This window comes from Salvelinus fontinalis, chromosome 33 (genome assembly GCF_029448725.1).
Source record: "Salvelinus fontinalis isolate EN_2023a chromosome 33, ASM2944872v1, whole genome shotgun sequence".
NCBI classification, from domain to species: Eukaryota; Metazoa; Chordata; class Actinopteri; order Salmoniformes; family Salmonidae; genus Salvelinus; species Salvelinus fontinalis.
The window spans coordinates 50,142,464-50,169,437 of record NC_074697.1 but is presented as its reverse complement, the minus strand read 5'-3'; the positions used below and the strand labels follow the sequence as shown (position 1 = coordinate 50,169,437).

The 26,974-nt window shown below is 42.8% G+C and overlaps 2 protein-coding genes across 2 annotated transcripts in view; both read left to right on the top strand.

Moving 5' to 3' along the window:
- col4a3 (collagen, type IV, alpha 3) overlaps positions 1-19,265 on the top strand; it is a 120,405-nt gene extending 101,140 nt beyond the window's left edge. Inside the window, exons 39-52 of the mRNA XM_055896596.1 lie at positions 211-291; positions 388-489; positions 785-832; positions 3,398-3,583; positions 3,709-3,839; positions 4,752-4,824; positions 5,193-5,264; positions 7,675-7,800; positions 9,621-9,719; positions 12,442-12,654; positions 12,982-13,159; positions 13,648-13,762; positions 14,609-14,781; positions 15,006-19,265. Of these exons, the coding sequence (XP_055752571.1) occupies positions 211-291; positions 388-489; positions 785-832; positions 3,398-3,583; positions 3,709-3,839; positions 4,752-4,824; positions 5,193-5,264; positions 7,675-7,800; positions 9,621-9,719; positions 12,442-12,654; positions 12,982-13,159; positions 13,648-13,762; positions 14,609-14,781; positions 15,006-15,096 (1,688 nt within the window). The 3' untranslated portion in view covers positions 15,097-19,265. The remainder of the gene's footprint in view (positions 1-210; positions 292-387; positions 490-784; positions 833-3,397; positions 3,584-3,708; positions 3,840-4,751; positions 4,825-5,192; positions 5,265-7,674; positions 7,801-9,620; positions 9,720-12,441; positions 12,655-12,981; positions 13,160-13,647; positions 13,763-14,608; positions 14,782-15,005) is intronic.
- Positions 19,266-20,254: 989 nt separating this feature from the next.
- LOC129831560 (somatostatin-2-like) lies at positions 20,255-25,916 on the top strand. Its single transcript, XM_055894921.1, has 2 exons — positions 20,255-20,593; positions 25,584-25,916. The coding sequence occupies exons 1-2, from the start codon at positions 20,447-20,449 to the stop codon at positions 25,785-25,787; spliced, it is 351 nt and encodes a 116-aa protein (XP_055750896.1). The 5' UTR covers positions 20,255-20,446; the 3' UTR covers positions 25,788-25,916.
- The last annotated feature ends 1,058 nt before the right edge of the window (positions 25,917-26,974 follow it).

Sequence of the window (26,974 nt, the reverse complement as noted above, 5' to 3'; positions counted from 1 at the left end):
GGCTCAGGTCCTCCGAGAGAGAGAAAGAAAGAAAGAAAGAAAGAGAGAGTGCATACTTAAATTCACACAGGACACCGGATAAAACAGGAGAAGTACTCCAGATGTAACAGACTGACCCTAGCCCCCCGACACATAAACTACTGCACAAATGCACTCACACACACACACTCTATTTATTCTCACGGTATCTGTATCTCACGTCTTTCTTAGGACCTCCGGGACCAGCCGGGGAGAAGGGCATTAATGGTCTCCCAGGCAATAATGGCTGTCATGGCCAGAATGGCCTGCAAGGTAATTTATAATGCTTGTCCACACCTACTGAAATGCCATTAGACCTTCCGTCTGTGCGTGTTTGTGAACCTATTAAGCACTGCCTCTGTGTCACAGGGAGCCCAGGATTGGCTGGTGACCCAGGGTCTGCAGGCCCCAGAGGTGCCCAGGGTCGAGACGGCATCCCTGGCCCAGCAGGAGAGAAAGGAGACATGGGAGGTTAGAGAACCCTACTAGATTCAGAAAAAAGGGTTCCAAAAGGGTTCTTCGGTTATCCTCATAGGACATGACTTTTTGGTTCCAGGTAGAACCATCTTTTAGGTTCTAGATAACACCTTTTTTCCAAGAGTGTAAAACACTCCCTCCAGGGTTGGGGTCAATTCCAATTGAAGTCAGTCAATCCATGGAGTGATTTGAATTTAAAATGCAAACATTGAAAAACTTTTGATATAAATAGCCCTTTACACATTCACAGAAATGATCTCTCTGTGTTGATTTTCTGTTCTCTCTACAGCCCCTGGCATTGGACCAAAAGGCACAGACGGAAAGATGGGCCAATCTGGTGAGTCTGTGCTACACACAGATACACGACATGGCCAAACCTATGTGGACACCTGCTCGTTGAACATCTCCTTCCAAAATCATGGGCATTAATTTGGAGTTGGTCCCCCCGTTGCTGCTATAACAGCCACCACTCTTTTGGGAAGGCTTTCTGCTAGATGTTGGAACATTGTTGCTGGGACTTGCTTCCGTTCAGCCACAAGAGCATTAGTGAGGTCGGGCACTGATGTTGGAAAATAAGGCCTGGCTCGCAGTCGTCGTTCCAATTCATCCCAAAGGTGTTCGATGGGGTTGAGGTCAGGGCTCTGTGCAGGACAGGAAAGTTCTTCCACACCGATCTCAACAAACCATTTCTGTATGGACCTCGCTTCGTGCATGGGGGCATTTTCATGCTGAAAAAGGAAAGGGCCTTCCCCAAACTGTTGCCACAACGTTGGAGGCACAGAATATTTTAGACAACATCGTATACTGTAGCTTTAAGATTTCCCTTCACTGGAACTAAGGGGTCTAGCCTAAACCATGAAAAACAGCCCCAGACTATTATTTCTTCTCCGCCAAACTTTACATTTGGCACTATGCATTGTGGCAGGTAGCGTTCTCCTGACATCCACCAAACACAGATTTGTCCATTGGATTGCCAGATGGTGAAGCGTGATTCATCACTCCTAAGAACTCATTTCCACTTCTCCAAAGTTCTACGGCAGCGAGCTTCACACCACTGCAGCCGACGCTTGGCATTGCGCATGGTAATCTTAGGCTTGTGTGCGGCTGCTCGGCCATGGAGACCCATTTCATAGAGATGAACAGTTCTTGTGCTGACGTTGCTTCCAGAGGCAGTTTGGAACTCAGTAGTGAGTGTTGCAACTGAGGCCAGACAATTTTTATGCGCTACACGCTTAAGCACTTGGCGGTCCTGTTCTGTGAGCTTGATGTTCCTAGAAGTTTCCACTTCACAATAACAACACTTATAGTTGACCGGTGCAGCTCTACCAAGGCAGAAATTTGACGAACCGACTTGCTGGAAAGGTGTTATTCTATGAAGGTGCCAAGTTGAGTCACTGAGCTCTTCAGTACGGGCCATTGATCTTCCAATATTTGTCTATGGAGATTGCATGGCTTTGTGCTCAATTTTATACACCCGTCAGCAACGGGTGTAGCTGAAAGAGCTGAATCCGCTCATTTGAAGCGGTGTCCACATACTGTAGTTGCATGCATTTGTTTTGTTGTACAATATATGTGTCGTGTCTCTGACTATGATTAAATTATATGACATGCTATTTTATCAAATTGATTACCTAACGTTTAATTGATTACGTGATTGAATTAAACCATGCAACAATTAAACCATTAATAACCTGGGGTACCACGGAAGCATTCATTTATATAGAGCGGTTATCTCCCGAATCCACCCTCTTAAAGATCTGAAGATCTTTTATATCAATAGCAGTCAATTATGAATCGTCACCTTATTCAGTCTCATTCTGATGGTCGTAAAGTACTTGGTTATCTGCACGAACCCTGGCTGACAAGTAGAATCTGCAAACCAAAAATTGGCTTAATTATTTATTTACTAAATAGCTAAATAATCACACAGAATTACATATACATGCACAGGATAGATCATATACATCGATTACTAATCATGTCATGAGAAGTCCCATCACAACCATTTCAGCGTGGTGATTGTCACCTCCACGTGATCCACGTGATCTCATGTAAATTCCGTTAGATAGAGTAGTCGTTCAACCATTCGCAACCACAGCTCACGCCAGGGTTTGCTTAGTCTAACGTGAATATGGTCGCGGGGGGCTTTTGTACTGGGGAAGAGAAGGGCATGTTTCAACCCTCTCCAACCAATGTCTGTTCACTTGGGAGTGGCCACTGAGTGAGCATGTTTACTTATGAAATCAATTCTCTCATTTAGAAGCTAAAATCACATTTCATCTTCTCACAAATAGTTTCATATTTAAACATTTTAAATTGCACAGCAATTCCATGTAAATCTGATGTGTAGACTAGAATGTGTAGACTTTCCAAGATACAATTTATGTTGTCCTATCATCAGATATAATGTCCCAGGCAACAACTGATCTGGCATCATATTTTTTAAGTGCCAACAGACCCTTTCAACTGGTTGAGAAAGGGAAATATTGTTCCATTCCCCAACCTTGTGAAGTTACCATACTCTCTCTATGTTAACAAAGGGCTTTCCAAGAGTCCATTCTGTAGAGTGGAGAGAAAGGGGAAAAGGGTATTAATGGGGGGGGTCATAAACCTCACCGAACAGAGCAATGTCATGACATAGGATATACGATGTAAACCATGTGTGTGTCCCAATAACATCTCCTGTCATCTCTATGCTAGTTAGCGACGTTAACTCCCTTCAAATAGGATGCTGTTTAGAATGTTAAGACAGTGAAATGGGGTTTGTAAAGTCACCTCAAGGCTCAGCAGCTCTGGGTCTCTCAACCTTTAGTGCTACCAGATGGTAATGATTCCCTCCCAAGTGTTGAACGCTACAAAAAGATATCCCTTCACTGATCTGTTCATCTGACTGTTTCTGTAGGACTTAAGGGGGATGCAGGGATACCTGGCCGCTTTGGCCCTCCTGGTCCCTCAGGGCCTTTGGGGGACGTTGGACCTCCAGGCCCCCCTGGTCCTATGGGACTGTCTGGAAGTCCTGGCCGGGATGGAATGTGCTTCGAAGGGCTAAAAGGAGACCGTGGACAAAATGGTGTCCCTGGACCCCAAGGTGTGTAGGCTGCATCTCAAAGGATACCATCTTCCCTACTTGTGACTAGAGCCCTCTGTTGAATTATTGTTTTGGCTTCATTGCTTCCATGACCTCTGAGCCTGCTCCCCCCTCTGTGTATTTAGGTATGCAGGGGCCACGGGGACCTCCTGGTCCACCGGGACCTGGCTTTAAAGGAGATAAAGGGAACAAAGGCGCCATGGGCCTCCTGGGTACGCCTGGGTATAGAGGAGACACAGGGTTACAGGGCAGACCGGTGAGTCACACACCACTGATTTACTCACCCATGCTTAAAGGTAGACTCCGGGAGATGACATCATCATAAACGTTGGACCAACTTCCCACCTATAGACAATTCCTCCTTTGGCCGTCTCTCCTTCCAGTTCTCTGCTGCCAATAACTGGAACGAACTACAAAAATCTCTGAAACTGGAAACACTTATCTCCCTCACTAGCTTTAAGCACCAGCTGTCAGAGCAGCTCACAGATTACTGCACCTGTACATAGCCCATCTATAATTTAGCCCAAACAACTACCTCTTCCTCTACTGTATTTATTTATTTTGCTCCTTTGGACCCCATTATTTCTATTTCTACTTTGCACTATTTCTATTTCTACTTCCACTGCAAATCTACCATTCCAGTGTTTTACTTGCTATATTGTATTTACTTCGCCACCATGGCGTTTTTTGCCTCCCTTATCTCACCTCATTTGCTCACATTGTATATAGACTTATTTTTCTACTGTATTATTGACTGTATGTTTGTTTTACTCCATGTGTAACTCTGTGTTGTTGCATGTGTCGAACTGCTTTGCTTTATCTTGGCCAGGTCGCAATTGTAAATGAGAACTTGTTCTCAACTTGTCTACCTGGTTACATAAAGACGCTATAAATAAATATATAAAAAAATATATCCACATAAATTGTTGCCGCTTCCCAATGTGAACGTGTAACAAGGGAGAGTCCACACATGAAGAGCCAATAATCAGTCATTATTCATAAAGATGTCACCTTGCACACACACATGTAAATTAGGGGTGACATTTCCCCTAATTACAAATCTAGTAGCATCTCCCCCTCCCCCAATCCTAACCTTAACCAGTAGTGGGGAAAATGCAAAACTGACCCAAAACCGAATGGGTGTGCTGAATAGGATGTGTTTTCACAGGGTAATGATGGCACACCAGGTGGTTTGGGAGTCAAAGGGGAGATGGGACAGTTAGGAGACATCGGACCAAACGGTAATAACCAATCTGACACCTTATTAACAACCTCCATACTTTATACATGCATTCAGAATGTAATTTCTGTTACTATACTGTAGGTCAGAGCTGCAACCTTCATCTGGGGAAGGCAATCCATAATGTTACTGTGGCAATCCAAAATTTGACTGTAGTCTCAGACCGCAATACTTGCACGACTGTTAATGACATGCTAACATACTCTAGTCAGCAACTTTTACTGCATAGCAAACATCTCACAACATCCTATACTGTAGTGTTATTTATTTGTGCAGTTATCTTAACTACTAAATCAGTGTCAATGAATCAACCAATGTCCTTTTTATTGTGTTTTTTACAAATATATGACACAATGTGTGGTGTTTCAGGTCAGAAAGGAGATGCAGGACCTGCAGGACCTGTAGGTTGCCCTGGACAGAAAGGGCTGCCTGGAGCACCAGGTAGGACGAGCACTCACACCTAGGGTCCTGAGTTTTTCCTGGTCAGGTTACATGGTTAGTCATGTTGGGCCCTCCAATGGACACGAACTGACCAGGAATTCTGTAAAAATTGCTGCCGTTTTACTGGCTCTTAACCAATTCTGCTATTTTGTGTGTTTTTTTGAATTGTTTGTTACTTATTTTGTACATGATGTTGATGCTACCATCTCTTATGACCGAAAAGAGCTTCTGGACATCAGAACAGCGATTATTCACCTCAAACTGGACAACGGTATTTTATTTAATGTGTCTGATGCGAAGGATATAATGCTGCTCCCAGACAAGGCCCAAATCCCCATCATTTGCATGAAGAAAAGTAAGGAAATACAGGGGATGGAGATCAGAGTGCCTTGTGAGAATTCGTCGGCGAGTGGGTAACCCGTTCTATTGGCCAACGTGCACTCACTGGAAAATAAACTAGATAAACTCCATTCGAGACGATCTTATCAACGGGACAATGAAAACTGTAATCTCTTATGTTTCACCGAGTCGTGGCTGAACAACGATGCGAATAATATACAGTTGTCTGAATTTTCCGTGCATCGGCAGGACAGAACAGCTACGTCCAGTAAGACTAGGGGCGGGGGTGTGTGTCTATTTGTCAATAACAGCTGGTGCACAATGTCTAATATTAAGGTAGTCTCGAGGTATTGCTCACTTGAGGGAGAGCACCTCATGATAAGCCTCTGAACCACACTATCTACCAATTTTCATCTATATTTTTCGTAGTTGTCTATTTCCCACCAAAACCGACGCTGGCACTGAGACCGAACTCAACGAGCTGTATAAGGTCATAAGCAAAGAAGAAAATGCTCATCCAGAAGCGTCTCTCCTAGTGGCCAGGGACTTTAATGCAGGGAAACTTAAATCCGTTTTACTTCATTTCTACCAGCATGTCACATGTGCAACCAGAGGAAAATAAACTCTAGACCACCTTTACTCCACACATAGAGAAGCATACAAAGCTCTCCCTCTCCCTCCATTTGGAAAATCTGTCCATAATTTTATCCTCCTGATTGCTGCTTACAAGCAAAAACTAAAGCAGGAAGCAGTCAATAAGTGCATTGATGTCGTCGTCACCACAGTGGCCATACGTACATATCCCAACCAGAAGCCATGGATTACAGGAAACATCCGCACCGAGGTAAAGGCTAGAGCTGCCGCTTTCAAGAAGCGGGACACTAATCCGGACGCTTATAAGAAATCCCGCTATGCCCTCAGATGAACCATCAAACAGTCAAAGCATCAATACAGGACTAAGATTGAATCCTACTAGACCGGCTCTGACGCACGTTGGATGTGGCAGGGCTTGCAAACTATCAAGGACTACAAAGGGAAACCCAGCCATGAGCTGCCTAGTGACACGAACCTACCAGCATTTTATGCTCGCTTCGAGGCAAGCAACGCTGAAGCATGCATGAGAGCACCAGCTGTTCCGGATAACTGTGTGATCACGCTCTCCGTAGCCGATATGAGCAAGACCTTTAAGCGGGGCCAGGCGGATTACCAGGATGTGTATTCTGAGCATGCGCTGACCAACTGGCAAGTGTCTTCACTGACATTTTCAACCTCTCCCTGTCAGTGTCTGTAATACCTACATGTGTCAAGCAGACCACCATAGCCCCTATGCCCAAGAAAGCGAAGGTTACCTGCCTAAATGACTCCTCCCCCGTAGCACTCCTGTTGTTAGCCATGAAGTGCTTTGAAAGGCAACACCATCATCCCGGAAATCCCATACCCACTCCAATTTGCATACCGCACCAACAGATCTCCACACTGCCCTTTCCCAGCTGTACAAAAGGAACACCTATGTGAGAATGCTGTTCATTGACTACAGCTCAGCGTTCAACACCATAATGCCCACAAAGCTCAACATTAAGTTACGGACCCTGGAACAAAACACCTCCCTCTACAACTGGATCATGGACTTCCTGACGGGCCGCCCCTAGTTGGTAAGGTTAGGCAACAACACATCTGCCACGCTGATCCTCAACACGGGGGCACCTCAGGGGTGTATGCTCAGTTCCCTCCTGTTCACCCACAACTGCGTGGCCAAGCCTGACTCCAACAGCATCATTATGTTTGCTGATGACACAACGGTGGTAGGCCTGAACACCGACAACGATGAGACAGCCTAGGATTCTTCTATTGGGACAGCCGAAGAACCCTTTTAGGTTCTAGATAGCAGGTTCCAGGTAGAACCCTATTGGGGTTTTTCCTGGAAAAAAAGGGTTCTTCAAAGGATTCTTCTATGGGGACAGCCGAAGATAGCACCTTTTCTAGGTTCTAGGTTCTAGATAGCACCTTTTTTCCTAAGAGAGTGCAGTTGCACTAAGTAGTTATCCTGAGGTTTGATGGTGCTGTTTTGCAGGGCCTAAGGGGAATGATGATTACATCGTGGTGACACTGATCCCTGGAGAACAGGGGCTGCCAGGTGACCTGGGGGGCAGAGGAGAGCCTGGACCCACAGGAGCTCAGGGACGCAACGGACCACCAGGTACATGAATGGATTGTGTGTATGGTGTGGGTGTGAGCTGGTGTGGGTTTGTGTGCATGCGTGGCTGTGTGTGTGGGTTTCTTTGAGATGTCTGATGTGCGGAGTACTCTCACCCAAAAGCTCTAACACAGCACTCAAATGAATACAAAGGTATACAGTGCATTTGAAATGTATTCAGACCCCTTTACTTTTTCCATATTTTGTTACTTTACAGCCTCATTTTAAAATTGATTAAATATAACAATTTCCTCATCAATCTACACGCAATATCCCATAATGACAAAGTGAAAACAGGTTTTTAGAAATTTTTGTCTAAAAAAACAGAGTCCACCTGTCCACAGTCCACCTGTGGTAAATTCAATTGCTTGGACATGATTTGGCAAGGCACACACCTGTCTATATAAGGTCCCACACATGACAGTGCATGTCAGAGCAAAAACCAAGCCACAAGGTCAAAGGAATTGTCCGTAGAGCTCCGAGAGAGGATTGTGTCGAGGCACAGATCTACGGAAGGGTACCAAAAAATGTCTTCAGCGTTGAAGGTCCCGAAGAACACAGTGGCCTCCATCATTCTTAAATGGAAGAAGTTTGGAACCACCCGGCCAGACTGAGCAATCGGGGGAGAAGGGCCTTGGTCACGAACCCAATGGTCACTCTGACAGATCTCCAGAGTTCCTCTGTGGAGATGGTTGTCCTGTTGAAAGGTACTCCCATCTCTGCAGCACTCCACCAATCAGGTCTTTATGGTAGAGAGGCCAGAAAGAAGCCACTCCTCAGTAAAAGGCACATGACAGCCCACTTGGATTTTGCCAAAAGGCACCTCCACCTCAACTCTCAGATGATGAGAAACAAGATTCTTTGGTCTGATGAAACCAAGATTGAAATCTTTGGCCTGAATGCCAAGTGTCACGTCTGGAGGAAATCTGGCACCATCCCTACGGTGAAGCATGGTGGTGGCCGCATCATGCTGTGGGTATGTTTTTCAGGGACTAGGAGACTAGTCAGGATCGAGGGAAAGATGAATGGAGCAAAATACAGAGAGATCCTATATGAAAACCTGCTCCAGAGTGCTCAGGACCTCAGATATGGCTAAGGTTCACCTTCCAACAGGACAACGACCCTAAGCACACAGTCAAGGCAACGCAGCAGTGGCTTCGGGGCAAGTCTCTGAATGTCCTTGAGTGGCCCAGCCAATAGCTGTGCAGTGACGCTCCCCATCCAACCTGATAGAGTTCGAGAGGATCTGCGGAGTAGAACTCCGGAGTAGAACTCCGGAGTAGAACTCCCCAAATACAGGTGTGCCAAGCTTGTAGCGTCATATCCAAGAAGGATGTAATCGTTGCCAAAGGTGTTTCAACAAAGAACTAAGTAAAGGGTCTGCATTCTTATGTAAATGTGATATTTCTGTTTTTATTTTTTTATATAAATTTGCAAATATGTCTAAGAACCTGTTTTTGCTTTGTCGTTCTAGTGTATTCCATGTAGATTGAGGGGGGGGGGGGGATTCAATACATTTTTAGAATAAGGCTGTGATGTAACAAAATGTGGGAAAAGTCAAGGGGTCTGAAAACTTTCCGAATGTACAGTACATTATCTATGAAATGCTTGAGTAATTTTGACATTTAGAAAATAATCATGCAGATTTGACGTTTTCAGCCATCTGTGATCATGCCTAATGAGTGCGACATCCACTAACCACCACATGGGTATATGACTCCCTACAGTTCCTCATAGGCCCTCAAACTAATGTGTATCGAGGATTCACTCATCAGTATTATGTCCAGCTCATCACTGAAGCCATGTGTTATTGTCCCCTGCAGGACTCCCAGGTCCAAAAGGTGTCTTGGGCCTAGATGGGCCAGTAGGCCTGCCTGGATTCCAGGCCGCCAAGGGAGACAGAGGGTTCCCTGGACCACAAGGTGGGCTTAACGAACTACCTACTAAGAGATCCTCTTGTACCTGTTCTCAGGCAATTCCTCCATCAAAACAAACATATTCTACTCATTCATAAAGCCTTTCACCTGTGATCATCCAGGGTTGGTCTGTGTAAGCCCACCGGGCTAAAGTTTAGGTGCTTTGCAATCGCCTCATTACATACAGAGAGAGAGAGGGCAAAACTGTGGACATATTTAAAAGATCTTAATAAAACACACTTTTTTTAGCTTTTCTTTTCCTTACAATATTAACGTTATAGTCAACATAGCTACTAAAACTAACACGTTAGTAAACCCACAATCCAATCCATGTGTACAATCATGCAGTACAGTGTACTGCAAACAGTTAGGTATATATATTTAACCTTTATTTAACTAGGCAAGTCGGTTAAGAACAAATTCTGAGGACATATTTGGCAACGATTACATCCTTCTCAGTTAGGTATATATATTTAACCTTTATTTAACTAGGCAAGTCGGTTAAGAACAAATTCTGTATTTGGCAATACATTAATAAAACCGAAAACTTACCTTGAAGGAATTGCAGTGTTAGATAGCCTTAGCCAGCTAGCTAACATAAATAGCATTCCTCTCTGTTTGAGTCAGGTTGTTGAGTAGGCTAAATTAGCTGCATTAGTTTGCTAACTAAGTAAAAGTTCAACTAAGAATAATGAAATGAAAACATTTTACGCATACACATATTTTGCAGATGTTATTTCAAGCTTCAACGTGCAGTAAGCCATAACAATACGCACAAATCCATGAATAAATAGAAAGGAATTAAGAAATATCAGAACAATAAATATACAGTATATGTATATGATGGTGTGTGTAGACAATATGAACAGTATATGAATAGAAAATGTATGACAAGCAGTAGTTATATAGAACGAGCCTTGACTAGAACAGTATATACATATGAAATGGATAAAAGAGTATTTTAACCTTAATAAAGTGACCAGAGTTCAATGACTATATACATAGGGTCTCTAATGTGCAGGGTAGATTACCTGGCGGCTAGTAACAGTGACTAAGTTCAGGGCTGGGTACTGGGCGGAGGCCAGCTATTGGTGACTATTTAACAGTCTCTCTCTCTCACTCTCTGCTGCTTCTTCTTCATTTTTTAAGAAATGAATTTGTTTCTAAACTATTCTCTCTCTTTGAGTCAACTACTCACCACATATGCCCTGCATTGCTATCTAGCTGTAGCTTATTCTTTGAGTACTAGATTCTCTGATCTTTTGATTGGATGGACAACATGTCAGTTCATGCTGCAAGAGCTCTGATTACTGTGTAAGTCTATGGAAGGGGGTGAGAACCCTGAGCCTCCTAGGTTTTGTATTGTGAAGTCAATGTACCCAGAGGGAGACGGAAAATAGCTGTCTTTTGGCTACACCATGGTGCTACCCTAGAGGGTGCTGTTGAGGCTACTGTAGATCTTTTTCGCAAACAGTGACCCTTTACTCAGTACTCTGTTGAAGCGCCTTTGGCAGCGATTACAGCATTGAGTCTTCTTTGGTATAACGCTACAAACTTGGCACACCTGTATTTGGGAAGTTTCTTCTCTGCAGATCCTCTCAAGCTCTGCCAGGTTCGATGGGGAGCATCGCTGCACAACTATTTTCAGGTTTCTCCAGAGATGTTTGATCGGGTTCAAGTCTGGGCTCTGGCTGGGCCAGTCAAGGACATTCAGAGACTTGCCCTGAACCCACTGCTGCGTTGTCTTGGCTGTGTGCTTAGGGTCGTTGTCCTGTTGAAGGTGAACCTTCGCCCCAGTCTGAGGTCCTGAGCGCTCTGGAGCAAGTTTTCATCAAGAATCTCTCTGTACTTTGCTACGTCCATCTTTTCCTCAATTCTGACTTGTCTCCTAGTCCCTGCCACTGAAAACATCCCCATAGCATGATGCTGCCACCACCATGCTTCACCGTAGGGATGGTGTCAGGTTTCTTCCAGATGTGACACTTGGCATTTAGGCCAAAGAGTTCAATATTGGTTTCATCAGACCAGAGAATCTTGATTCTCATGGTCTGAGAGTCTTTAGGTGCCTTTTGGCAAACTCCAAGTGGGCTGTCATGTGCCTTTTACTGAAGAGTGGCTTCCATCTTGGCACTCTCCCATAAAGGCCTGATTGATGGAGTGCTGCAGAGCTGGTTGTTCTTCTTGAAGGTTCTTCCATCTCCACAGAGGAACTCTAGAGCTCTGTCAGAGTGACCATCAGGTACTTGGTCACCTCCCTGACCAAGGCCCTTCTCCCCCGATTGCTCAGTTTGGCCGGGCGGCCAGCTCTAGGAAGAGTCATGGTGGTTCCAAACTTTGTGTTCTTGGGGACCTTCAATGCTGCAGAAATGTTTTGGTACCCTTCCCCAGATCTGTGCCACGACACAATCTTGTATCGGAGCTCTACAGTCAATTCCTTTGACCACTGACATGCACTCTGAATTGTGGGACCTTATATATAGACAGCTGTGCGCCTTTCCAAATCATGTCCAATCAATTGAATTTACCACAGGTGGACTCCAATCAAGTTGTAGAAACATCTCAAAAATGTGGAAAAAGTCAACGGGTCTAAATACTTTCCGAAGGCTCTGTGTACCAGAGGCTCCTCATCCATACATGGAATCTTACTTATTATCCCTGAATGTCTCAATTGCAGAGTGCCCAAAAGTGTCTGTGAAAAGAGACTAAGTCCATGGGATTGTTTCCTCAGGTATCCAAGGTGAGCAGGGGACTCCAGGAGCCAAAGGCCCCCGGGGCTCTCCAGGTCCTTACTTTTCCGGGCCAATAGAGGACGGTTTCCTATTCACCCGTCACAGCCAGAGGCAGAACGTGCCCCAGTGCCCAGGGGGCAGCAACTTCATCTACTCCGGATACTCCCTCCTCTTCATCAACGGCAACAACAGAGGTCATGGCCAGGATCTGGGTATGAGTACACACACACGTGCAAGCGCATCCATGCATGGATGCACATATAAATAAATACATATACATACACATTCACGCACACGCACACACACACACACACACACACACACACACACACACACACACACACACACACACACACACACACACACACACACACACACACACACACAGCTATTCATGAACATACACTATATAACACAAAGACAGACACACAGTCTCCGTTCTGTTTGATAACAGAGCAACGGTTCCGTCTCCTGGATATGCTGCCTTCTGCGCAATAGAAATACATTGATTCTATTTCTCTGCTTTGCCCGCTGTCCAGGTACACTGGGAAGCTGTCTGCCTCGTTTCTCTACCATGCCCTTCTTATTCTGCAACACGGACAGCACGTGCCGCTACGCCTCCCGTAACGACTACTCCTACTGGCTGTCCACGGATGAGGCCATGCCAAGCGACATGGCTCTCATCTCTGGTGACTCACTGGAGAGCTATGTCAGCAGGTGCTGCTCTAGTATACACTGGTTTGAACAGATTGTCCTAGACATAACACAGGGAGCAACTTGATTGTCACTCCATGAGTAAATATGGGAAATCCCAACTCTGCTGGGTAAAATGACCCTGAGGGGATGTGTTGAATTGAATTAGGGTTGCAAAAATCTGTTCACGTTTTCCAATATCCAGAAATCCAAGTTGGAATAGTCCGGAATCTTCCAACCAGGATTTTTTGAAAACCTGGGAATTTTTTTAAAAGTTCACGGAATTTTGCAAAACTGAATTGATTTAAATGTCATTGACAATTATGCTGGCATGACAAGTTTCCTTGTCTGCCCAAGCATGCTCTTCAGAGTCAATGTGATGTCTGTTTATGAACCGATGTATGTACTGTGTATACAGTATGTCTTTTTTTAAACTGGCAAATAAAAGCAATCAATCAATCAAAGCGTATTTGCACCGTATGATAACCTTGTGGTCTCTCCCTCTCTTTCAGGTGTGCAGTGTGTGAGACCAAAGCAAACATCATCGCTGTTCACAGTCAGACCAACCAGATCCCTGTTTGTCCACGGGGCTGGCTCTCTCTCTGGGCTGGCTACTCTTTTGTCATGGTAGGAACTACAGTCTGAGAAAGAGGAACACATGTATGGATGGGTTAATTCAGTAGCTGAATGGAATGCAAGTACATTTGTACCTGAACAGAATTTTTACCTGATCAGCAAAACCTCAAGGCCAGGAAGAAATCTAGGCCATAGTATAATGGCGGTTAATTAGTAACTGAAAACTATGCTTACTTGCTTATGGTGACGCAATGCCATAGCAATATAGAGGCCAGAGAAGTGGGTTGCTGGTTTGAATCTCATGTCTGATAGGGAAAAATCAGTTTGAGAGGGGGCCGGAGGGTTGCTGCCATCAGTGTCCTAGATGCCATCACCTGCCGTTGTACCCGTGAGCAAGGCACTTAACCCCTAAACTGCTCAGCGAGCGCTACTACTCCAACCTCTTCAACCAAGGGCTGGATTCAATCCGTAGTGCTAAAGTTCGGATTTACAGCATGATTAAAATTGAAAGGCAATGTTCCCACACTAGCGGAGACTGCATTCACAAGAAATGCCGCATATGTCGGGCTCAATTGGAAATCACCTTTAAATTTCGATCGCGCAATCTGTAACGCTTCAGAGATATAGAATGAATCGAGCCCCAAATATGTGTGTGTGTATATCAGAGGGGCTGGGCACAGCAGAAGACCAATGTCCATCTTCCGTTCTTCATGGACACTGCAAGATCCTCCGTTCTTAGACTAGTGTCTCTGCAAATGTTATCCACAAATGTCTATAGGGTGGCTTATGTCCACAATGATTTTCAGAGCCTTTGTTTGCAGGTAATAGAGCTCTAGTGCTGAAGATGACATTCTGTCCTATATCATATCATGTAATATATGTCATGTCTGTTCACAGCAAACAGGGGCTGGAGCGGAGGGCTCTGGCCAGCCCCTGGCCTCTCCGGGCTCCTGCCTAGAAGAGTTCCGGAAGATTCCCTTCATTGAGTGCCATGGGCGAGGGACATGCAACTACTACACGGACTCCTACAGTTACTGGCTGGCCTCCCTGGACCCCGAAAACATGTTCAGGTATAACAAGCATAGTCATTCATTATACAGTGCACATTTACCCAAACTTTTCACTTTATCGAGTACTCTAGTGAGTGCCGTATGCAGACGGAAAACCATGTCTCAGTTAGTTCAACAATTATATAAGTGACTTTGTGCATACAGCTGCAACATCGCAGCAGAGTACTCATCAATGCATTGCTGAAATTTGGTCTGACGTATGCTCACACTTCTTCCTCCCGCAGTAAACCCAGGCCTCAGACAGTGAAGGGAGACTGCCCGGGTAGTATAGTCAGTCGTTGTCAGGTCTGTATGAAGCAGTGGCAGCGGCTCTAAGTGCTAAAGAACTGATGGGGAATGAACTGGAGATGCACCTCCCGCCATCAGCCACTGTAGGGCAACAAAGAGACTGATTAATTCTTGCATTTCAATCATGGTGCTTCCTGGGAGACCAAAGGATGTCTCAACTCTTACAAGTGCTGATCCTCGTTTCCATGTTTCCTCCCCTCCAGTCCTCTCCTCGCCTCACTTTGACGTTTTCAGCAAGGGAAGGACAGAAGGAGAGCGCACAAGGAAACTAGGAAATACTATTGAGATGCAACCCAGTAGTGGCCTCTGCTCAGTCTGACGTTTTGTTCTCACTTTTACGGTTTGTCTGTATTTTGTTTGTATTGTTAAACCACTGGACTGTTTTATGGTAGATGGTCAGTGTGATCCAGGGCTAGATTCAATCAGTTCAGCATTAAGCCGTGATCAAGCCGTGATCAAGCCGTGATAACCGACAACTGCTTAGCATAATCATGCGATGACGGAGGTGTAACTGCGTTGGAGCCGATGGCACTATCAAATTAATATTTTTTGATAGCTCCAAAAGTTAATACGTTGTCACATGTGCTAGCAAAGCAGAGGTCATGGGTTTGAGCCTCAGTGTGAGACATATCAGGAGGGAGTGGTTCTCGCTAATCAAGCAGTGTGATGTCAGTAGCAGTGGTGGAATTCTGAAGTGTTTAGGGCTATATTATCTGCTCAGATTCAGCAAAATGCTTCAAAACTCATTGGACGGCGCTTCACAGTGCAGATGGACAATGACCCGAAGCATACTGCGGAAAAAAAAGTTTGGGGTTGCTTAAGTCAAAGAAGTGGAATGTTCTGCAATGGCCAAGTCAATCACCTGACCTGAATCCAATTGAGCATGCATGTGACTTGCTGAAGGCAAAACGCCCCAAGAACAAGCAGGAACTGGAGACAGTAAAGGCCTGGCAGAGCATCACCACGGAAGAAACCCAGCATCTAGTGATGTCTATGGATTCCAGACTGCATGCAGTCATTGACCGCAAAGGATTTGCAACCAAGTATTAAAACACGCAATTTAATTTATGATTGTTAGTTTGTCCAATTACTTTTGAACCCCTAAAATTGGGGGGCTATGTATAAAAATGGTTGTAATTCCTACACGGTTCATACAGTAATTTTGACAAAACCCTTAAACTAAAGATGAAAGACTACACTTAAAGCAGATCTTGATTGTTTCCTTTCAAATCCATTGAGGTGGCGTACAGAGGCCAAAATGATGCAAACTGTGTCACTGTCAAAATACTTATACCTGACTGTATATAAATAATGACACTCAAAAATCATTCAACAAAATAATAAGGATATATATCAGCCTTATCAAGGTCTGGATTCACACATTCCAGTGTTTGAACTTGTAATGGCATGGGATTTTTACTAATGCGACTTGGTGTATAAAGCTGGGAGCAGCTTGTGGATTTGACAGCTCTAATGCAATTACACCACCGGCACGGCGCTAAACAAAACAAATTATATGCTATGCAGTTGTTGAATATTGTGGGTTAACGCTGAACTGATTGAATCTAGGCCCCAGTCTTTTTGATACATTTGAATGGAAAGTTAACTGCCTGACAAAGTTCCTGACTGCCTGATCGCTCTTGTTGGATGCTATGTAACAAGAAGGAGGAATGCTGTCTTCACACAAAAAGTCAAAAATAATACTAAATGTATTGTGCAAAAGTAAAATACGCACACACACAAAAAACTGATCTAAAATAATGCAAAAGTCATGGTGCAAAAGTGAAACATGCTTTTAAAAAGAGTGATCATCTTTTGCATTTAGTCAAGTAAAAATATGAATTTCCCACTGAATCCAGAGATGTTTTGCAGTGTGCATAGCCTCTCTTTTTCCTTACTGCTACTACTGCTCCATCACCTACAGCATGCTGACTGAACACATTTTGGCTGGGCAGAAACAACTTTTTCTCATCACAGGATACACATTTGAATGAAAAGTTGAAGATTGAATTCCACCACTTTTAAACCTCATATTCGTTATCTCCAGCGCCGTACCGCATATGTGCAAACGGCACGTTTTACGGTCTGTTAAAAGATGAGAAGAAAAGGTCCTAAGAAAGTGCCACGTGATGATGTCATCAACAGTAAAAAGCAATAATGGTGTTGTAAATAATGAATATAAGTTTAAAAAGCGGTGGAATTTCACTTTAACTATCGGGCCAGTTACCTGTTGGCCTGTTTGTTGGTTGAATGTTATGTTGTCCGTTGGGTGCTATGAGTATGCTAGCAATCTGGTAGAAGATTGGTACCTTATTGGGGGTACCTTACCCCCAAAGCTAATCTTAACCATTAGGGGGATGAAAGAAGACGATCAGTCAGTTACAGATTAGCCATTAAGGCCAGACAGCTGAACTAGGATCAGTTTTGATATCTGCAATTGAGTTTCGGAGGGAAAAAGCGTGATCATTTCACTTCAAGCCAGCGAGTATAATGCACTGTCATAAAAAAACATATGATACTCTAGCAACATCTTAGTAGCATCTCAGTGATCCTGAGTTATTAACAATATGTTTGAGTCACATAGAAAGATTGAACAGATGTATCTGTCTGAAAGATTGACAGCCAATACATGCTTATAACAAGTCATAATGCATTATACCGACAGGAGTAAAGTATTACCAAAAAAGCATTTAGCAATGAAATGTGTCGCTCATATCACTAGATCTGATTTCATTAGAAGTAACTTTATCGTACATTTCTAAACACTGTAGTTGGTTGAATACTGCTGTATAGCCACGATGGACATAGAGCAATTATGTTGTAATAATCCCTTTGTCAGGGAGATATGGAATAATATGATTAAGCATTTGTTAACATGCTCTCAACTTGGCCCTTTAAAAAGATTGAGCTTAAGTGTAGTATTTATATGGAGAGATACAGTTATCATGATTTCACTGTCCATTGGCGTGTTGCATAAACTTCAGTTTTGACTCGTTCTATGTATTCTTTCCAATGGAACCATGGCCACTGTGTTGATCACATTTAATACCAACGTGAGTAGGCTATTCATTTCCCTTTTATCTGTACAATAATATCACCTTGGTTTCCTTGAAGCGTTCCATTGTTGTGCCTTGCCTCCAGCCTTGTAACTGACATAGTGTACCAAGTGCTTCCTTTGCTTTTCAAACAAAATATTGTACTGTACTTGACACAAACCAAAGCTATTCAGAGAAATACCCAAAAAAGTGTTGCCTTGATGAATTAGTGGACACTGTTGCACTCTTTTGTATAACCTATGTACTTCATTAACATTGTGTTCCGATGCTAATTTCTGTGTGGTGAATGTCAGCCTTGAGTTGAATGGTTTTCTGTTCCAGGAGGTGCTAAATTAACGCAAAAGTAAAGGAATTACTTAACTTTCTGCCATGCTACTGTGTATACCATCTACTGTATCATCTTAATTTATCTCAGCCAGAAGCATAGGGGTATGATAACTTAAACTGCCATGTATAACTGCCCATGGAAATTAACTCGAAGGCCGCTCTTGTTATTCTGAATTGCAAGCAGCAGCCACATGTATTAAACAAATAAGGGTCTGAAGCATTGCATGCCCAATGGTTTCCCCTCAATGGTTCTAATGACCTGAAACAGTTCAGAATGGGATCTGTCCGGGTTCATCACACCTGTCTGTGTGTTTATGTGCATGCTTGCGTGCTGTGGTGGAAATGATTTCTGCCTAGCACCAGCGACTTGTGAAAGACAAGCCTGACTTCTCCCCTCTCTGGGTACCAGGTGACTGAGCCCCAGCTGAGGGAGGAAGTGCAACTGCCAACACCAGAGTCCAAAAGGGACACATTCTAATAACAAGTATATCATATAAGCATATTATGCAGATAAGACATCTTAATTATCTATGTTACCTAACTAATTTTGATTCTTCCGCCACAGTGCGAGCGTGCGTGTGTGTGCGCGTGCATGTGCGTCCGATGCAAATGTTCTGTGCCATTGAAATGCTGCAACCCATCAATGTAATTTACATATCCTTTTAACAAGCCTCAAGCTCTGCTATACCATTAGTCATACAGCTGTACAGTTCACCTGTAATTTCCAAGCTCAATAGTGTAGTTGTAACACAGGTAGAGAAATGTAAGTAGGCATGACAATATTTAATTGTAATAAATGAGTGTTCATTTTTCCCTGCTAGTTTATATTGTTGACATTCAAAGAGTTTTTATGAAGAAGTATACTATTGTGTTTTTATCCTGATCAAAATTGCAATAATGTCATCCACCAGCTGCAATTAAGCCTGGGGATGAGGGTTAAAATTGCATTGACAACGTCCGGCAAAGCTTATTGTAGTTTATATCTGTAATCCATGGCCACAGGGGAGCAGTGAAGAGTTACAGTAAAATGTTACACAGTAGCAATATCTACAGTATGATGCAGCCTTTTGTGCAAATAAGCAGATATTTCAGCGTAAACTGAAATAACTCTTGTAGAAAAATATGTATGCTATTAATTCGATTGAGTCTGTGGTATCAAACATCTGGTTTCATTCCAAGACATTCCATGTAATGCTATCTGAGGGATATCAGACAGACAGCACGCAGTCTATGATTCCTTTCAGAATAGGCTTTTACAAATATGCAAATCACACTTCGACAAAATACATATCCACAATACTGTATGCAAGTGCAACGGTATGGTTTATACCATTTTTACCTCGTAATTCTTGGAAACTGTGTTAACCATTGCAAACTAAATTTATAATGTTGATATTGTATGTAAACAAAGCCTAATCAGTTGATCCCACGGTGGCAATATGTGTTGGTAATTAACCCACCAAAAATCTGTTAGAGGAATCTTTTGTTTGGCAGTCTTCCGTGACGTCATCACTTAAGTTCAATATTTTAAAGTTAAGTGATGACTCCTGCTTCCTGTTTATAAAGGCTTTTATGAAGCAGACATTTTCTGGTTGTATTTGACTTAGATTAGCCGTGTGTGCTGAATCCATATTGGCTAACTGTTTTATTGTCGCGCCTCCATATTAAATCAATACGTCTCAGAGGAGCTGCCTTTGTGACGAAAAGAAAGCAGCCAGTGCTTCTAAGTGGTTTACAACACTGAATTCCATCATCGCCGGGCAGCCCCCCCACGCCCTGACAGCCCCCCACGCCCTGACAGGCCACTTGTCACTCAACCCAGGAAGCAGAATGATGAGCTGAGAGGGCGAGCTCTTTATAAGAGCCCCACAGCACTCCCATCAACAGAACCAGGCCTGCTCCCTACCGACTGATCCAGATCCAGCATAGCCCGGTCCAGCTCAGCTCGTCTCACCGCGTCTCATCCCTGCAAACAAAACCCAGCTCTGTTGGAGATGAAGGTCTGCCGAATCCACTGTGCCCTGGCCCTGCTGGGTTTGGCTCTGGCCATTTGCAGCCAAGGAGCCGCCTCGCAGCCCGACCTGGACCTCCGCAGCCGCAGACTCCTTCAGAGGGCCCGTGCCGCTGGCATTGCCACACAGGTATGCAGCCTACGGCACTGGCACACACCGCAGGCGGCTGGTGACACCTTAATTGGGGAGAACGGGCTCATAGTAATGTCTGCAATGGCATAAATGGAACGGTATCAAACACATTGTTTCCATGCGTTTGATACCATTCCATTCACTCCCCTCAGCAGCTTCCTGTGGCACACACATACCAAACAAAGAGGGCTCAAAAAAAGGATGAGGTCCATACAGGAATAAACAGGACAGTTAACGTTATTGCACTCACAAGATTACACTATTCAGGTGAGGTGAGAAGCCAATGGCATGTTCACGCAGATAGCATGCACTGCTTGGGTCATGACACAAAAAAATGCGTACAGTAGGGTACAACTCACACAACTTTTCAGGAACACCACTAATGACACTATGAGAACATGAGAATGTGTCATTAGTAAAACAGGTACAGCATAGTCCACACTGACTAACATACAGTACACTGCCCTTTGCTTCACAGTGGAACAGACTTACACACCTACCCACAATGGAATTCAGTTAAACAGTCTGTGCTCAGGTTATCACATACTCAGACACATACTATACACATACTAGGGCATAGACTCACTACAACTGACAGGTCTGGTGTACCTCTTTAATCTGGCAACAATGGACTGGCAAATTCTAATCTGGACCTCAAATCAGTTCCACTGTTTTTCATTATTCCTCTCTTAACAAGGACTGATTTAGACTTGGGACACAAGGCGGGTGCAAATAATTATCAGGTTGAACAGAACACCAGCAGTACTCAGGACCTCCAGGCTGAGATTTGATTACTCCTGGACTACAAGTAATAACTTCAGTTGTCATGCCAAAACATGCAAGCATGAACGGGGTCTGACAGTTATATCCAGTAGAAGTGCTGTTTTAGTTATATACTGTTATTGTATACAGAACTCCCACCCCGTAAGTATTTTCTCTCATTCTTGTGTTGAAGACATGATTTGGAACGGTTTGGTTAAGGTCCTTGTTGGTAGACAGAGCCAACACATTCTCTAGTAGGACCCACTAGGCATAAACGTTGTTTCAATGTCATTTGTCAATGTCTTGTGATGTGGAATTTACATGGGAAAATGCATTGGATTTTTTGTAAAGTCAGCGTAAACTTATTTTGAGGGTGATATTTCAACCACAGGATTATGTCATCATGGCAACCAAATTTCAACATAGACACACCTTGTATAAAATATGTTGAATTTGTACCTTTAAAACAACATCTTCAACATTATACCCACTATCAGAAGAAAAAATAACAGGCTTGGCAACATCTCCTACTGGAGAATGTATTTATCTACAGCTATCTTTTGGTCTCCCATCCAGGGTTTTAACCAAGCCCAGCCCTGCTAAGTGAGGATATTTGTCACACAATTACCAGTGTGCTATCGTGAGAATGTCTGTTGAAAGATCTCTACATAAAAACGAAATAGATTCACTGTTGCTATCGAAGACATTCCAAAGGGTAGGTTGAACAGAGCAAATGAAATGTGACCGTACTTTATCACTCATATCATTAATGATGCTATTTAGGCTTATGTAGCATTTGAAAAGTAATCAACAGCTATTGTTTCAATTCAACGTAGAATTCAACTTAAAATAGACAATCCAATAGGCCTAGGGTTTCAAGCTCTGGTTGATTTCTAATGTAATGATATTTAGTGATATTGATTTGTGTTTGGTTGCCAAAACAACCAAATATCAACATTTGAAGGAGAGGTTTCTTCTGCTTGCATAGTTTCATTTGTGCCATGCACATCAATATTACATAATAGGACTATATCAAATGAAATGTTATTTAAATTGCATTTAAAATTTGATTTGATTTAGTCATATTCTTTAAGTTAAATTTTTTGGTTGAGATGGAGATGTGAATCCAACATATCAATTATTAATTTGTAGACAAACTGGAGTGAAAGCCATACTAAGTCTGTGGCACAGGTGGAACTATCCAAGCAGAATAAGCATCTCCTTCAAATGTTGATATTTGGTTGTGTTGACAACCAAACACAATTCAATATCACTTTTGAAATACAATAGACAGCCTATTAACTTGTTAACAAATTATATGTTGAATTTACATCTCCAATTTGAAGAATTTGATTAAACCAGTGGCTCAGATCTCCTTTTAAATTGTATTTTGTTGCATTTTCAAACAAACACAATTCAGTATTACTTTTGTAGTACAGTGAATAGCCTAAAGTTAAGGCTGTCTTACAAACTAATGTAACATTTAACCTTAACATGAGTAAAACATCCATGGCCACATTTTGAGGTTTACTGTAGCAATAAATATCTATGTAATCATATAAAGCATGCATGTTCAAGATAGCATGCATAGGTCTTCGCAGGTCTGTGGAGATTTTGCTAAAACAAATTGCTATAATGTTCTGCGCAGAATCTAGAACGGCATTGATCACTTACTTGCACCATGTACTTTTAATGTAATCTCAACTGCAATCCAGGTCATTTGGTTCTGGTATTAGACGAAGCACAGTGATACATTCATCTGACGTATAAATAAACATTTCTGACATTGTATTCCCATTTGAACTTTGCTGTGCTTGTAAATGATTGAAAGAGCAGTTATAGACACTTAGGTGACAACCAAACCAAAAACCAGACATTGTTTTTCCATTGGAATTTGGTGTGCTTTTAAATGGTTTAAAGCATAGTGTTAATACATTGGAAATTCAACACATTTTGGCCTTTTGAGTGAGTGAATGTAGGTCGTAATCTCATTGATCACCGTCTCAATTACCCAATTATCCAAGTTGAAATGATCTGGTGTGCCCAGTAGGGAGTTTGTGTCTCTTAATTAATTCTGTGTCACATACACATCCATCTGGATAGAAGACACGGTGAAAATGCAGTTGTTACACGTAATAGGGGTGTGAACTCCAATAAAAAAAGATATTTCTCAAGAAGGAGATTTCCATCATTCCCTCCTATGACTGACAACCACGTCCGTCTGAGTGCCACTTTCTCATACTAATGACTCACATGTTAAGGTCATTGACAGCTCACCCAGACAGTGCACATTGCAGCAACCTCACCTAGAAAGTTTCTCGTTTTACAAACCAAATGTTTTCTACCAAACTTGAAAAAAGTCACCGGAACTGTTTGTTCCGTTGTGTTTTTGTACACACAACAGTTATCTGTTGTCAATTATCTGTTGATGGGAAAACAAGTCTTTCTCCTCCTATCTCCGTCTCCATCGTCTAGTCAATCAGTTGGCTGGATCAGAGTGTGCTACAGCAAGGCTTTCGTTCTCTGTGCAGATAGGGCTGATTCCAATTTAGGAACATGAGCCTATCCTACGCACGTCTAAGTATTTGGTTTTCAGACTTACCTTATTCAGTTGCGTAATGTGCCCTGCAGGTGTGGCTACTATTTTATTTGTTTTAACTACCTTGCGCACTCTGAATAAATGTAATTCAACCGCTGAAAACCCTCTCACTTGCTGGCCAACAGATGTTCAGTATATTTATCTTCAGGCATCCCTTTAAATACGGTGTACCTTTAATGATAATTTTGTTGACAGACTCAATAGAGTACATTGTGAGAACGGGTTTAGAATCTAAGCATCTTCGTCTCAGTTTCAGCACCAGCTGGTAGATTAAAAAATACTCTTCAGGGTTAGGAAAGTATGTCTAAATCATTTTTATTTTTTTTGTGGAAAAAATTATTTGTAGAGCATTTACGCACAAAATATATAGATTAATAAAAAAATACAGTGGTTTGATTCATCCTGAATGTTGTCATATTTAAATAAAATGTATGAAATTTTGGAAGGTGGAAAAAAGTGTACAATAGGGGTTGAACAATAGTCCTAGTTCTCACTAATCATGGAACTGTATGACAGCGGTCCAGTCGTTGTTAGATGTGCGCCAGGCTCCAGGTTTAACCGTGCTACATGTGGTCTGAGTTCCATAATGATTCAAATAAGCTGCATGTCCCAAATGATTGCACAACGTTAGCCTAATATGATCCACTTATGCTTGCCACCCTCACGAACAACTTACACAGCCATAACAGAAAGAAAGGTAAACGGAATGGAATGATACACAATGTAAGCTACAAATTGAAGAAAACGCTAAAGTGACAGTTATAAATGTATGTGGGTATTACTGATGGTGGCTCCCGATAGCAGCTAATATTTAACATGGTACAAATTGTAAAATAAATCGGAAAAGCCTGGGCAATGGCTATAATTAAAACAAGCTGAAGCGCATACATAAACTTGGCAGGTTCAGCCCTATAGCTTGGGTGCCCCATTTTCATTCATGCAAATTGTGAGGGCAAACAATTACAATTTTGAATAATCATATTTAAAGCCTATTTCACTGTGGAAAACGGGCCATGTCATGTTATGATTTGAACTTTTCTTCCATATGGCTGGTTTCACATTCGTCCCCAGGGATCTTAAGGAACAATCATCTAAAACAATTGCTATGTGTATGTACAATCCCCTTTTCCAGACAGATTACTCATTTACCTAGCTCTTATCAATAGATCTAATCCATTGATAAATTACAGTGCTTGGAGAACACTGTTATTTCTATCCGAAAAAGGTAAATAGATCCTCCACCTTATTCATCCACCCCTCCACCACCAGATGCACCTCCACCACACCTTCTTTTCTTAGTTCTCCACTTCGAATGAATAGCAGGTGAATATCATGCTATTCACATGCTTCAATTCAAGGTCAGAATACGCACATAGAGAAAAGTGCATAAAAACCAGCGCTTAACTGAGGTCGGAATCGGGGCCATAATGAGACATGAAAACTAACACTCACTGCCTTAATGTGGAGGGGATTACATGTGTGTGTGTCTGTGTTTGTGCTCACACATGAGATTGCTTGTGTATAGCGTGTAGGTTTGTGTTTGCTGTTGTTGATATTGGCTTGTGCCGATGTGTATATGTGTGTGTTTATATTCTCCCAAAGTATGTGTGTCTTTCCTGCATGTAGGAGTGGAGTAAGCGAGCGGTGGAGGACATTCTATCCCAACTGTCTTTGCCTGAGGTCCAGGAAAGTGAGGTGTTCCCAGCGGAGGCCAAAGACGACCTGCGTATGGAGCTGGAGCGCTCAGTGGGAAGCCCCAACAACCTGCCCCCCCGCGAGCGCAAAGCCGGCTGCAAGAACTTCTACTGGAAGGGCTTCACTTCCTGCTGAGGGAAGAAAAAACCGACCACCTTTTGACACGATGATGCCAATCACGTCACACCGCCAACTTACACCTGACTAATGCAGCCAATCAACAGTTAGCTGTGCCCGATGACGGTTCTTGAAATCAACAGAATAATGTACCTGTCTAATTTGTGAAATAAAGATAAAATAATTGAATTTCAGTGGGTCAGTTCTTTGATAAACTCTTATTTGTATTACCAAAGAAAAGTTTCGGGTGACATGCCCTTTATTAATTTATGCATGGCTTACATCTTATTTCTATCAGAAACTGGTTACTTATGTAACTAGAGCAGTACAAATAAATGCTTGTCATACCAGTGGTCAGCCAATCAACATTCAGGGCTCGAACCACCCAGTTTATACAGTTTTTACCATGGCGTTGTAAACTAAACATAAACATCCTGATCTGTTGCGTCAGTTACATTGCGTGAACACGTTTTTTTGATTCTATTGGTTGTATTAATTTGGGATTTATCGCATCCCACAACTGTCCCAGACTATGTTTTTAATATGTATTCCTCGCACAGAATAGAATAGGTCGACTTTTGTACTATGGGGGATAGTAGATTGACATAGGCTAGTGCTTTTGTTGTTCGTTATGCCTACTCGTCTTGTTGGCTGGCGAAAAGTAAAAGTGGACAGTTCTTTCAATATATTCAATATGCACCACGGAATTGGATAAGGACACACGCAGTTTGGTTCCCGATGTGTCCATCTTCACTTGTAGCCTGTGAGAAAGACCCGATCAGGTGATGGAGAGCCGTGTGTGAAAGGTGATTTGGAGCGCTCAGCACTCAGGGAGAAGGGCACAGCTGCCACTGGCCGCAAAAGACATGGATTCTTTTTAGGGTGCATTACTGCCACACAAAGAGGATGCCACCGTGAAATTCTAGGCATTATCAATTGCTTGTCAAATTGTGAATGAGTGACTGGTGTACAGCCTGTGCAAAAAACTAAGCAGAGCTCATGCCTTTCAAGTTACTTTTTTTCAAATCATCATTCCAGTTGCATGATTGCAGCCCTATGATGTATTAAAAATCTAAACATATAGCCCAACGTTCGTAGAACAACTAAAGTTACATAAATAACTCTAAATTAACCATGTAGGAATACCTATTTTTGTTAACCGCTCAACACGGAATAGAATTCTTCATATCATGCTTATTTAGACT

Bases quoted from the DNA above. Each gene is read 5' to 3' on its own strand.
- LOC129831560 (XM_055894921.1), top strand. From the start codon at position 20,447: ATGAAGGTCTGCCGAATCCACTGTGCCCTGGCCCTGCTGGGTTTGGCT. The intron at 20,594-25,583 runs GTATGCAGCCTA...TCCTGCATGTAG, and splicing joins CCGCTGGCATTGCCACACAG to GAGTGGAGTAAGCGAGCGGT.